Source organism: Primulina huaijiensis, chromosome 16 (genome assembly GCF_012295235.1).
Source record: "Primulina huaijiensis isolate GDHJ02 chromosome 16, ASM1229523v2, whole genome shotgun sequence".
NCBI lineage: Eukaryota > Viridiplantae > Streptophyta > Magnoliopsida > Lamiales > Gesneriaceae > Primulina > Primulina huaijiensis.
This window is the reverse complement of record NC_133321.1, coordinates 18,820,156-18,833,264: the sequence shown is the minus strand read 5'-3', so window position 1 is coordinate 18,833,264 and position 13,109 is coordinate 18,820,156. Positions and strand designations below refer to the sequence as shown.

Sequence of the window (13,109 nt, the reverse complement as noted above, 5' to 3'; positions counted from 1 at the left end):
GATTGTCATTCCTAATTTTTTAAAATTATGATATTTCATGTATTAATTCACTATGAAACTTAAATTTTAAATTGAATCATCTAAACGAGCAAGGTTCGATTCGGTTTGGTTTGGTTTGGATATAAAATATTCATTGTTTGGTTTGTTATGAAATTTTATAAAATCGATATAATATGGTTTGATTCAAAATTTAATATAAAATTGAATCAATTCGTAGTTGAATACCAAACAAAGAACCAAATTTGTATTGTTTTAAAAATGGGTAGGATTTGAGATATTTTTAATCAGAAAATTTACATTTGTAGTCCTTCAATTTTTAATTTTTTTTCGCTTTTGATCAATAATGAATTTGTATTTTTTGTTATATAACTTGTATTTCTTTTTCACTTATGGTCTTTTACAGTTAATTTTTATTTGTGATCATGTAAATTATATTTTTTTTCGATTTTTGGTAATTTTTTTTTATCCGAATCCGATATGTTTGTCAGTAAAAAATGACAAAAAATGAAAAATATATAAATGTTATTAGACTAGAAATGAAAACTCATCGAAACAAGACCAAAAAAAAAAAAAAAAAAAAAAGAAAANTAAATTACAGAATTAAAGTTGAAAATTTATAGGTAACAAGATTAAAAATTTTAAAAAATGCAAATTATAAGAACATTTGGCCTCTTTTCAACTCAATTGCTCATACGCAACGTCTGAGCCCACCAACATTAACCAATGCACATGGTTGCTTGTGCTTTACTTAAAAATCGAAGAAAATATATTTTGATCTTTTATGTTAAATAATGTACAAAAGCCAAATCCCATCTCCACGAGCCTACTGGGGCTTGACACGTGTACGCGTTGTTCTCAAAAAATAGATTAATAATTTAGATTCCCAAAATGGGAATATCAGTTTGCTATTAGCAGGCACAAAATGACAATGACAATTTATTAACTCATTCACAGCCTAGAAATAAAAATAGTCAAAATAACTATTTAAATTTATCTATATAAGTTATGTTTTGGTTTTTTTGTAATTTTTTTTTAAAATATTGACGTAATACTGAAAAATACTGATGTAACATCTTAAAATAATGATTCATCCAACACTCTATAAAAAATAATCAAAAATCAAATCAGAACCTAACATGATCAATACTTAAATTTGAATATTTACAGGACCAAAATATAAAATCGACAAACTTATATGATCATTTTAACAAATATCACATTGTAATAAAATTGTGTTTTCATAGATAAATACTTGAATGAAATAAAAATAAAGGAAATACAAGACTTATAATATGTCTATCATCCCAACTTTTTCTCAGCTACTGCATGGATTCACCGTCCAAAGCCAATGTTAGTACCAGCCAATTTGCGAATAACATGCACAAAATACTACTATATTCAAATTGAGAGATCCCTGTGATCTTAAGTAACAAATAAAATAATAAGCAACAAGCAAATAAGCAAGCTTCACTATTAGTCAAACTAACCTAAAAACAATCCAACAGCACCACTTTCAACCACCCTCAACTTGGGAGCAACTCTGAAGGTAAAAACAGCAGCATGCTTTCATCAGCTACGAGCACAAGGAATAACAAAGTAGCAGACACTTGTCCTGGTTATGAGGAATTTGATTGTTATCACTTTAATAAATTAAGCTCGAAAACGATGATGTGAGCATGTACGGTATGTTTGTCAAAGGACCCCGTTGGCAAGCAAGCTCATGAATGTCCTTCACGATGTCGAAAACTGCATTTGGTTGGGCGAGTTTTAGCGCATTTTCCGACATTCTCTTGAGCTCATCCTTCTTCGTGCTGAACCAATCGGCCACAACTCTTGCCGTTTCTTTCGAGCTTCGTGTAAAGATTCCTGCCCCGTTATCAACTACATAAGGAACATTCCCTTTCTCCTGTAAAAGGCAAAATGAACCAAGTATCATTAGTAAACTTGATTCTGTTACACCGTGAACAAAGGAGATCGTGCTGAGTGACTCTCTAAAATTATTTCATATTCATCCTCGTCGTGTAAAAATGATTGTGTCAAATTGGTAGAGAAGTGTCATATGTTGAGCATTCTTATAGATCTTTTTTCGAACTCTTCCCACTAACCAGTGTGGGGTAATGAGCATAAAAGATGTTGTCTTCAAGTAAAAGGCGAAGACGTGGGTATTGAAGAAATGAGCATTCGGGATCACTTACTTGTCCAGGAATATAATCGTTAAGAATAATCGGAAGGCCCCTTATCAATGCTTCCGCAATTGTACCAGGTCCTGCCTGTAACATCCCAAAAACCCGTATAAAACCAGGCCTTAATTCTTGACTATTGTAGCAGAAGATGCCGCCGAAACAACATATAGGGAAGGGTAAGAATAGCATACTTTTGTGATAATGCAGTCACAAGCACCCATCCATTTCTCCATTTGCTTCTCAAATCCTCTAATCTACATCGAATCAAACCAGCACAACTTCTAAGTTTCTATTGCCAAGATTTGAAAATAATATTTCTAGCAATAAGAGGTCATCGAGAGGAGTTGTCTCGTATATCTTCGACAAAAATGGCAGGCTACCTTAACTGGGATTTTCCAGTCCAATGATTTTAACGTGGAGGCTAGATTTTCATTACGACCACAAATGATAACTAGCTGTCCGATTGGCATTTCAAGTTCTTTGTCAAATAGAGCCTCTCCGAGTGCCTTTCCAGTTTTCTTGACCGGCCCCATCCCTTCTCCACCTCCCATTAGTAAAACGGCTGGCAAATTTGGGTCCATCTCGAGTTCTACCCTCAAATCATCCTATATAAAACCAAGTAATTAATTAATCAATTACAACAGATGGTGCAATTTATGCTAAAAATGGTTGCCTTACATCAAGGTTGGTTTATTCACCTTGGAGAGAATTGCTCGACAAAAAGAAGGTCTAATTGGCAAGCCAAACACACGAGTTTGAGACTCCTCGAGGCCATCGATCAAAGCCCTCTTCGCTACCTCTTCCGAAGGACAATACAATCTGTTCACCGACGGTTGAAACCTTTGTTGATCATGTGTTTGCTTATTAGAATGTGCTGTCATGAGTTCAACAATTCAAGAAAATTTTCGATGAAATTATTTTTTTACCAGGTGCGGTGACATGTGTTTAGGTCGGTTATGACAGTAACGAAAACGACTTTCTTTTGTAAGCCTTGCCATTTCAACACCCACAAAGGGATATGTTGCATAAGAGGATGAACACTGATGATGATATCCGGTTTGTATTCCATTAGACCAGCTTCGACCTCCCTAAAAAACAAAAATTGAATAAAATGTAGCAATAGATCAAGTTATACAGAGAAATATCACGTATTTCAAGGCAGTTTTATTCAATAATCAAGATTTTAAAATAAAAGAAGAAAATTCACCGTACTTTGCATAGAAGGCGGCAATGGCAGCAAGATATAGGGAGTGTATCCATCTAGGAGACGTGCTATGAAATGCAACATTCCAGAGCTGAACATGTTTAACCATGAACTTGTACTGCCCCTCCATGTCGTTTAATGGCCATCCTGTGTACTCCTTCCAGACATCCTTAACAAAAATCTGTAACACAAATGATAATGTGAATTGGACATCAAGAAATATTCTGAAAGAATGGGATTCTAGTACGCAACTTCTAATCAGACTACTTATGTTGAAAACATTCATTCGAACTTATATCATACTTTACAAAACCAAAAAATGGGTGAGAAAACCCGGTAAAGGATGATATCCAGCAATCTAAATCCTAGCTCTAAAACTGAGCATTCGAATTGTACTTAATAACAGCATATGTCCGCTTAACTTGTTTGGAAAACAATCACATGGGTGACCCGTGGCTGCATAGTATAATGGGAGAAAATTGCAACCACCAATAAATGTTGTTCAGTTCATCATATACAATAGCATGTGAATCTTTCGTCCAAAACTTGGAAAGAAAGACTAAAATGACAGTCGCAACGCATGATACAAAGAAACAAGGACATTGGCTAAATAAAGTGATAATTAAACGAGTTAAATTAGAACAAAATTTAATATCATGGCTTCATTGAATTCCTCTGGTCGACAAACTAGAACTAATTATGCAGATATGGTAACGGGGGAATCAGAACAAAACACTCATCAAACTTTCTGTACGCTTACCCTGTATTCATCCCCATACTCGAGCTGGAATGCATCACGAATGGCTTCAGCAGAAGCTCGGTGGCCCCCACCCGTGTCGCTCATCAAAATCAGCACATTTTTTGTTCTCTCAGCCCCAATCTGCTCCATTTCCACGGTCCCATCTTCATCTTCAAGGGCGTACTTGCACCTCTTCTGGCTGCTCCCACCACCAAATCCATACACCCCAACTCTTTCAATCACGTTGTTTATAGCATTCCTCGGTGACGCTGTCTTCGCCGCCATATCTATCTATATATACGAATCTATATATAATTCGTATATATAGATGGAGGAGGAATCCTGCAAATAAAAAAATTCCTCAACAGATTACTCATCAAAATACAAGAAAAATCATGATAAATTGGTGAGATTAAATTTTTTTCCTTTGTCACCCAAAAGAGGGAACGTCAGCACCACAAGACATTATAATGAATATAACACATAAAATGCATGTAAGAAAGAATCTTCAAGCAATAAAGCAAAGAAAAAGAAAAAGAAAAAACCACTAGCAAACTTCTATTCCGATAAGAAATTAAAAAATGATGGTACAACATCAACGTACAAAAAAAAATAACACGCGTACCTTGACAAAAACTTGGGAAATCAAGAATCCAACGCCTTTAAAAAATCCCCAGGAAAAAAGGGTTACTCTCGGATGACAGAGAGGGATCTTGAGAAACAGCACAGAAATTAAGAGAGGTGAGAATGAGTCGGCACAAGAAAGACTATCCCTTTGCCCCCCTGTAATTGTAAATAAGGAGAGAGAGAGAGAGTGCCATTTCTTGATTCCGAAATTATGCATCGGAATAAATTCGTGTGATTTTGCAGCCGTCGGATCAACAAGTTGACAGTTGTTTAGGAATGTGCGGATGAACAGATTCGGATCTTCCTGAGTGGCAATGATGTGTGGGGGAGGTCTCTTACCGTTGTTTTGACATGGCTTTCGTTGTTGTCTCCTACATAGGGTCTCCTTGTCACCAAAATTATTGGCCAATAAATTTTTTTTAACCATTTCTTACATGGCATTGATTGGCCTAGTTGCAATAATTAATATAAAATATAGAAAACTAGTAGTAATAGATTTATTCAAATAATTTATTATAGCAAAGTGTGAGCGTTGACGTGATTAAATTGAATTAGTTCGGAAATCCGGTTTGATTTTTTTTTTTTAAAAATAAATTATTTTATAATCTAATTTAAATTTGATTCTAATTAACAAGCATAAAAAAAAAAGTTTGTACTCATTTCATATGCTCCACATGTATAATATAAATACACAAAAAAATTGTGATACAATCTCACGAGTTATTTTTGTGAGACGGATCTCATATTTGAGTCACTCATAAAAAAAATATTATTTTTTATGTCAAATTTATTATTTATTATAGTAAATATTGTCGTGGTTAACACAAGAGACCTACACATATATATGTATTAATTTTTATATTTTAATTTAGTGTTTTAATTATTAGTTAATTTAAATGTACGTTTAGATTGACGCACATGATTGAATTTTTATTTTAAAAATTAATAGGGAATAAAAAAATAAATAGATCTAATTAGATTCTCTTTTTTTTTTATTTATCATAAAAAAATATAAAATTGAGTATAACTTTAAGTGTACGCTCATCGTAGGCGTCTTTTGTTAGATACGCTACAACAAAAATGATTTTTCGCATTGCACAATCGACTTTTCACTACATTACACGTTGTACAATTGAAAGTTGTTACAATTCATAGGGATTGACAACGCACAATACACGTTACAGAAAATAATATTGTCAGCGTGCAATGCTCGTTGTGGAAAATGACATCGACAACGCGCTGCACACAACAAAAAACAGCATCGACGGCAGACTACACACCACAAAAAATGACATCGACGTTTAGCTTCTCATCGAGGAAAATAACATCGACAATGCACTACATACCGTTGATGTTTTTTTTTAAAAATAATATACAATAAAAACCTATAATTTAATAAACTAGTTAATAAATAATATTTCAAATAATATATGCATGCAATGAACAGTCAAATTTTAGTCCTCACTCCTACAAACAAAACCTGGAAATATTAAACTCAATTAGGGGAAGACTAAAACGGAAATGACAAGTTTATGCTCAATTATTTTACATCATTATATTTTCCTTCTAACAAAGCATGCTATATCCTAGACTTTGCTGAGTGATCGTTTCTTTAGGAAAAAGAAGAAATACCAATTGCAGCTTGCAAGTACTGATCTCTTTTAGCTGTAGCTGCTTCTAAGTACTCTCTTTGATGTGCCCAACCCTAGCGTCGCAAGATCGATGTTCATATAAACATATCGTGGAATGTCACATTAGTTGTCTCCTCACACACTTTTTCAGATATCAATAAACATGATGCATTAAATGCTTTCACGATGTTCACATGAACATCTATTAACACTCGTAAATTATTCAACAAGAGATACACAGAGCGTACATCATTTACAAGTTATCACTAATTAACATTCCTAGTGAATTATTCTACTTTTAATTACATCAAGAACCTCAATCGATTATGCCAATTCCTTCTGCAAATTTTTGTGAACAAAAACAGAGTGAAGAAGAAACATGGAGAGCTTGAAATAAGAAAATGATACTGTTTTGTAGCCTGGGTTTTAATCATAATTTTATTTTATAATATATTTAATATGGAAAAAACATAATTATAATTTTTTTTATTAATTAATAATCGAATTGGTAAAAAATTGATAGTTTTTAACTTGTAATAATATTTTTTTCCTAAATATTATTAATATAATTTTTGAAAATAATTTTAACGTTTAATTAATTTTTAAATTTTTTATTTTGTATTTGAAAAAAATATATAAAAAATTTTGACAGACGGGACGAATCGGATACAGTAGTTAGCAGGTTGGGTTTCAGAATACTTAAACTGACCCGTCATCATCCCTCCTATCCCACAAACCAAGCAGGGTCTAAAACAAATAAAAGAGTATGTGGCATTTTGGTCGTTTCATACGCAGATGACAACTTTCCCCACGAGTTTGAGCCCTGCAGAGAAAACCTGAAATGGGGACGAGTATCCTCGATTTTTTCTAATAATTGATAATAATAAGTTTTGGTTCGAGAAAATATTCGAACACGTCTTCGTCTTACGCTATTAATATTTTTGAAACAGGGAAGAGAGTGGGGATGAGAAGTTGATCCATGTAGTTTCGGGTTCGGGGAAAAGCAAAGATCAGAGCGGATATTAAGGTGTAGATGGATTCAGAGACGAGATAAAGATGACAAATATGCCCGCCCTCCCTAATTTGACCCAATCCATATTGATGTCGACAGATTGATCACAAATCACATATACTTTCGAAAATCTGCTTGTTTATATTGGTAAAAGATTGATAGTTTTATATATTGGGCCCAAGAATTAATAGCGACTTGTGCCAAACTTCATCTCCTTGCTTTAACTGATTAACTATAAAGTTGATTGCCTAATTTTTTTCCGGTTTGGCTAGTAGATAAGATGAAAGTTAAGCAATATATAAAACAAATATAAGTAATCGATTAATATATAATTTTTCGTATCAGCAAAGTTTATGAAACTTTAATGTAGTACCATAGAATATAATAAAAACAAACTCCTGTTATGGATCTCCAAAACGTCGCTACAACCGTCGCTTTATCCTTTTAACGACGACTAATCTTTTTTTTTTTGTAGTGAGATTTTTTATTTTATTTTTGAAAGACAATATTATTTTTTGGAAGTGATGAAAAGTTGAATTTTAAATGATAGTTATATTATATAACAACAAAATATACTTTCGAAAATCTGCTTGTTCATATTTCTGATAACAAAAAAAATATTTTTCACATAAATAAGTGTTATAAATGGGAACAATAATTGAAGTTGCATGATTAATAATTATTTGCAATGGCAGTGTGGGAGAGGCAGCCAATGCAGTTGAAATTCACATTAAAAAAATGAAAATTGTATGAAATCCATAAATACCGATAACAAATAGTATGGGCACATATTACGTATATGCGGTAGTTGTTTTTAATTTTTCATTGAATGAATGCTTCTCCTATTTAACTCTTCCTCTCTTCCTTTCACAAGCTACTAAGGATCCCAAAAAACAAGAAAATAACCTCTAGATTTCTATCGAGTTTAATCTTCATGGAACATGCTGAAGTACTGCAAGAAACAATCTCGGCTATGCCGATTATTCCGAGATTAGATCGCCTCGATCTCATGGTATGTGTCTATGTATAGTTCTTATTTTTCTTTCATGTGCTAGCTTGTTTATTTCACATACATTGTTTGTGACAATTTGTAAATCAAGAAAAAGTAATTAATATTTGTTTTTTATTATTAAATGTGTGTAGCTTCAACTTTTAGAAGGGAAGCATAGCTTGTCAAGAAGGGAGTTTTGTTCAAATATTTGTGAGAAAAGAGAGAAAGAAAATGAATGCAAGTCTCTGTGCGCAGCTGTAGATGAAGTCCAACACAAAGGCACGATTATGGAGCGGCTATCCATGCTCGAGAATCGTTTGTTGCAGGTACTTCTCAGTACTTATAATTAATTTACAATAAGTAATGCATTGAAATAATTCTATAGATATATAAATTCTGATACGTTAATTAATCAAGAAAATATGATTTTGTTCATTTTAAATATTTTGAAACTTTAAACCTATAAGTTTGGTTCAGATTTAGATCTTGGAACATATTCAGGACTCGTTTTAATTTTCGACTTTCATTATACAAATGACAAATTATGTAATTGTAAAGTAAATATAAAATTCATCTGATGAGATTGAGTATGTCTACCTTAATTTTACTCTTGAAAATCAACAAAGATACAAAATTAACGAAAGAAACCCGATTCTTTTATGAAAAGACAAATTGGATTTTCAAATTAGGATGTAATTGCAAGTATATATCTCGAAAATGAAAATATAGAATATCCATGTTCCTGAATATTGAATCACTGCACATGCATTTTATATATAATACGAGGTCCAGTTGAGCTTGGAAATGGAGGAAGGGAATACATCAAAGTCGTCATCCTCTTCATTAACGCTTCTTCATAATATTGGTAAAGAATCTGATCAGAAGAAACATGAATTATTAGCAATCATTCCACGAGAAACTAAAGATCAACAAGTACTCCAAACAAAAGTAAGATGAGCCTCTTTGTTATCTTTCTTGCAACATGCATGTGTTTGCTTTTAATAATTTTTATGTATTTAAGTGATTTTTAAATTTTTATATATGCATGCATTTTTGCAGGATGGAGATTCATTTTCAATAGGAGAATTGGCAACAAAAAGAACGTCTCAACAGAACAAAAGAAGGCCGAAAAAGAAACCAAACAAAAAGTGGCTTGGATTGCTCCAATTCCGGCTTAGATGCTAATAACATATATGGATTCTCCTAAATAAGTATCTTCTTTATTCTAGAACATTATGTTTTGAAAATCAGACTACTCACTAAATAATTCTTACACCGAGTTCTAGATAAATTGCTGTCAAATAACAGTGATGCATGCACGAACGAAATATTTTTCCATGTATTTCATAAAACGCTCATCTCTTTGATGAAATATTGGGATCATGTCACACATATTATACATAGTTTTTCAAGAAATCGAATATTTTTTGGGTACTTTGACTTTTCTTCTTTTGTTCTTCTTGGATGCGAATTTTTTCATGATGAACTCAAATTCAAAACATAAATGAATCACACATATTAGGTTGCTTGAGTATCGTTATTACAACCAAATTAACATTGAAAGCTAAATACAACTAATCAAAATATTAATGACTCCATAAAAGCTGGAAACCAGTATAAGACTGCACAAACCTGGATATACTATATCCGCTCACTATAACTGCATCTAACCATATTACAGATAAAGGGTTGATGTTAGAAAACATGTACGGTTGCTCTTATTCAGCTATTTAGGAACGGTCAATTATAACTGGTGTTTGCATATTGGACATGGTGGATCCTGCATGTCTTCGGGGATCGTTTTCAGTTCCAGGCAGTCTGCATGATAGACATGGCCACAAACTAAAACACCGACAACTGAGAGCTCACTGGAAGAGTTAGAGTTGTCAAATTTGAAGGACTTCTTCTTCAAACGCTTCTGGCATATCCCGCATTCCATTTTTCTTGTGTAGGCAGATTCTGCATTTGATGTAGACGATCTTGCCCGAATTCTTTTGAGTTTATGGAACATCAATTCCCTACATTCTGATAATTGAAAATTTAATTAAAAATTAAATAAACGTAGGAGAGACAGGGTGCGACTAAAGTTTAAAAAAATTGCAGGCATAATTTAATTTTTTCCTGATGGACTGTCGGCCACTAACCCCAGCCTCCATCGATGCTATTGGTTCAATTGCGAGCCAAAGAAGCGTTATTTTCATCTAAATACTCGTGAAGTTGAAGATGCGGTTATCTCGAAGTGATATAGTGTGTACCCATGTGTTGAAAACTAGAATGGTCCTTACTAGCCAGTTTAAAGGATAACTTCGCCGTATCATATACGGGAGAACCCTTCCAATTAGACGGAGATGCACTGGTGTGGTTAATCGAGCCTCGCCTTGAATAATTGTGATCCAAGTAATGACGAGAATGTCTCAATAATATTCCATGGCTAGCACCATGATTTTGATTTTGAGGTGATTGGTGGCCTTGTGGTCTTGTAAGAGAACTTCCCGTAACATCCATGATGGATGGTGCATGCTGAGTAGCACTGGTTTCTGGTCGGTCGGAAGATTTCTGCAATGAATAATTCCAAATTATAAATATGAGAGAGTTAGATAGCAAAATTTTGGAATATGATAAGCGAACCTGTTTCAACTGACGTTCTTCGTAATGTTGCACTAAATCTGCAACTCACAATAGGAAAAAACACGATCAATAATATTTCAACCAATCATCTAGAAATTTAGTGCAATGAATTACAGAGCACAACTCAGGTCACATAACAAAATATGAAATAAATGCAACCATACATTGTAGTATCCAGAGGATCACAAAAGAGGTTGATTAAAAGTATGTAAATTGATCATATTTACAGCAAAATATGAAATTTAAAAAGTCATCACGCCAGAGTTAATGAACTACAAAAGTTGCAATTCAGTTCATCGAATGTGTAAGGACCCAGAAAGTTTGTTTCACTGGAAGCTTGCGGAACCAAACCAATCCACCGGAAGACAAACAATTAACTGACATAATATGATTAAACAGCAACAAAAAAAAATAATGGCAAAGAAGAGAAGCGGTAAAGGCAATTGATGGCTAAGACAAGTATCCGGTAAAGACAAGATAATCCGGTCGGAAGGAGAACTGGTGACGATAAAAAAAATTTGGTAAAGACAAGAAGTCGGCAGGGAAAAAAACAGTTTCATTTATAATACATGCAGACACTTGATGTGCCATGTTAGCAATATTAAATATTCTGTAAGGAATAGCAAGTTAAGAGGCTACAGGATTCTATGTAGTGCTTAAATTAAGAAAATCCCTTGATACGCAAGATTCTGTTCAGAAGAATAAGTTATTCTTTTCTTTGTAATATAGGAATTTTCTCAATTAAATATAGGACTTTTCATTGTGCTCCGCTCATGCATTTTGCTACATTTACATACTTGTTCCACTTCCATTAGAGTTAATGTACTCTGCCTCAGCAGGAAAGCTTTTGTTGTTTGATAAACTTTGTCCGCTAAACTTAAGTTCAAATGATATTACTGTTGGAAAGTGGAAATGTAAAATTCCAGTTTTATATCATCATTTCTCTTCATTAATAGTTCTAGATATGTTGAGAACCTTGAAATCAAACATGATCATGGCAGGTTCAACTACATTTACTATACAGGATTCCAAGTTTTGGACATGTAAAATGAATGAAAGTTGAGCAAAATGATGAGGATTCCAATAACAGGCACAAAAAAGAATTTAAAGATATCAGCGATAGTGTCTAAGATATCAGGGACAGTATTCTATGATACAAATTACAAAGCTACAGACCGAATTTTTCACTCAAAAAATGAATTTAAAAGCACAATTGGCATGGAGTCCTGCGTCCTCCTATATTTTATGACAGCCACCATAGCTATGTAACCGATTTTGAAATGGTAATAAGTCATTACTTCCTGGTTTCATAAGAAAAAAATTGAAATTTTGGTCAAACAATGAAAAAGATAGAACATTGATATTTTCTGGAAGATATCAACATGATTTAGGGGTCAACTCTTCTTACTTAAACACATCGAGGGCAAAAACAATTTAAAATTTCCGAGCAAATCACAAAATACCTGACGGTGGCGGCGTTGTGTTAATATCATCCCCTCTCTTCCTTCTTCCCATCATATAATCCCCTGAACAAATAATTAAATAGAGAAAGAAATGAATGTCCCAGAATTTTCTTCAAAGAGAAGAATTTCAGGAAATTTGAGGGGTGGAAAAATGCCAGAAATTCGAGGGTTTCGTGCGTAGCAAAAATTTTGCAGTGGCTGGCGGAGCGGAGCGGAGGGAAGGTGTAAATAATAAATATTACTTGTATACTAGAACAGCAACCAAAATTACCGGACGTTGCGGTTAACGAACCCGTTCGCTTCGTGAGATGCAAAAGGGTGACATCAAATCTTAATAAGATGATTAAATATCCGTTGAAGACAAGGTTAGTGATAGAAAAATGATAAGACTGATTTCAAAGTAATACGAGACAACATCAGCCTCGGATTTATGAGATTAACCGCTCGATCCATTAGTACCAAAGTAAACACACTTTACGATTTCACAATTATAAGAAACTAAAGTTGCATATTAACTAATAACTAAAGTTTTTCGTCTATTGATAAGCGTTTGATCTTAACAATTGGTATTAGAGAGATGTCATTGATTCAAGTCTCAAAAAAAAACATGTTTCTATACTTGTTGAGAGAA

General features: G+C 33.4%; 3 protein-coding genes across 4 annotated transcripts; 1 reads left to right on the top strand and 2 right to left on the bottom strand.

Annotated features, from left to right (window-relative positions):
• Window positions 1-1,592: 1,592 nt before the first annotated feature.
• Window positions 1,593-4,976, bottom strand: LOC140962018 (monogalactosyldiacylglycerol synthase 2, chloroplastic-like). The gene is made up of 9 exons (XM_073420859.1): window positions 4,752-4,976; window positions 4,148-4,468; window positions 3,396-3,568; window positions 3,110-3,271; window positions 2,882-3,023; window positions 2,564-2,788; window positions 2,375-2,437; window positions 2,196-2,270; window positions 1,593-1,906 (listed from the first exon to the last, which is right to left on the bottom strand). The coding sequence occupies exons 2-9, from the start codon at window positions 4,409-4,411 to the stop codon at window positions 1,643-1,645; spliced, it is 1,368 nt and encodes a 455-aa protein (XP_073276960.1). The 5' UTR covers window positions 4,412-4,468; window positions 4,752-4,976; the 3' UTR covers window positions 1,593-1,642.
• A 3,205-nt stretch (window positions 4,977-8,181) lies between these two features.
• LOC140960730 (uncharacterized) lies at window positions 8,182-10,158 on the top strand. 2 transcript variants are annotated; one of them, XM_073418978.1, is made up of 4 exons: window positions 8,182-8,408; window positions 8,540-8,713; window positions 9,174-9,335; window positions 9,447-10,158. In XM_073418978.1, the coding sequence occupies exons 1-4, from the start codon at window positions 8,331-8,333 to the stop codon at window positions 9,570-9,572; spliced, it is 540 nt and encodes a 179-aa protein (XP_073275079.1). In that variant the 5' UTR covers window positions 8,182-8,330; the 3' UTR covers window positions 9,573-10,158. The 2 variants fall into 2 exon arrangements, with proteins under 2 accessions (XP_073275079.1, XP_073275080.1); XM_073418979.1 differs by having other exon boundaries at window positions 8,188-8,408; window positions 9,180-9,335.
• Window positions 9,880-12,718, bottom strand: LOC140960729 (uncharacterized). The gene is made up of 4 exons (XM_073418977.1): window positions 12,479-12,718; window positions 11,016-11,053; window positions 10,673-10,943; window positions 9,880-10,412 (listed from the first exon to the last, which is right to left on the bottom strand). Exons 1-4 carry the CDS (start codon window positions 12,531-12,533, stop codon window positions 10,132-10,134), a joined length of 645 nt encoding a protein of 214 aa, XP_073275078.1. The 5' UTR covers window positions 12,534-12,718; the 3' UTR covers window positions 9,880-10,131.
• Window positions 12,719-13,109: the final 391 nt, after the last annotated feature.

Coding starts and splice junctions, on each gene's coding strand:
- LOC140960730 (XM_073418978.1), top strand. CDS start 8,331: ATGGAACATGCTGAAGTACTGCAAGAAACAATCTCGGCTATGCCGATT. Junction 8,409..8,539: donor TAGATCGCCTCGATCTCATG/GTATGTGTCTAT, acceptor AAATGTGTGTAG/CTTCAACTTTTAGAAGGGAA. Junction 8,714..9,173: donor TCGAGAATCGTTTGTTGCAG/GTACTTCTCAGT, acceptor ATATAATACGAG/GTCCAGTTGAGCTTGGAAAT.
- LOC140960729 (XM_073418977.1), bottom strand. CDS start 12,533: ATGATGGGAAGAAGGAAGAGAGGGGATGATATTAACACAACGCCGCCA. Junction 11,054..12,478: donor CACAACGCCGCCACCGTCAG/GTATTTTGTGAT, acceptor TGTGAGTTGCAG/ATTTAGTGCAACATTACGAA. Junction 10,413..10,672: donor GTTATCCTTTAAACTGGCTA/GTAAGGACCATT, acceptor TTCAATTATCAG/AATGTAGGGAATTGATGTTC.
- LOC140962018 (XM_073420859.1), bottom strand. CDS start 4,411: ATGGCGGCGAAGACAGCGTCACCGAGGAATGCTATAAACAACGTGATT. Junction 2,789..2,881: donor GTCGAGCAATTCTCTCCAAG/GTGAATAAACCA, acceptor GGTTTTATATAG/GATGATTTGAGGGTAGAACT. Junction 2,271..2,374: donor GTGACTGCATTATCACAAAA/GTATGCTATTCT, acceptor GGGATGTTACAG/GCAGGACCTGGTACAATTGC.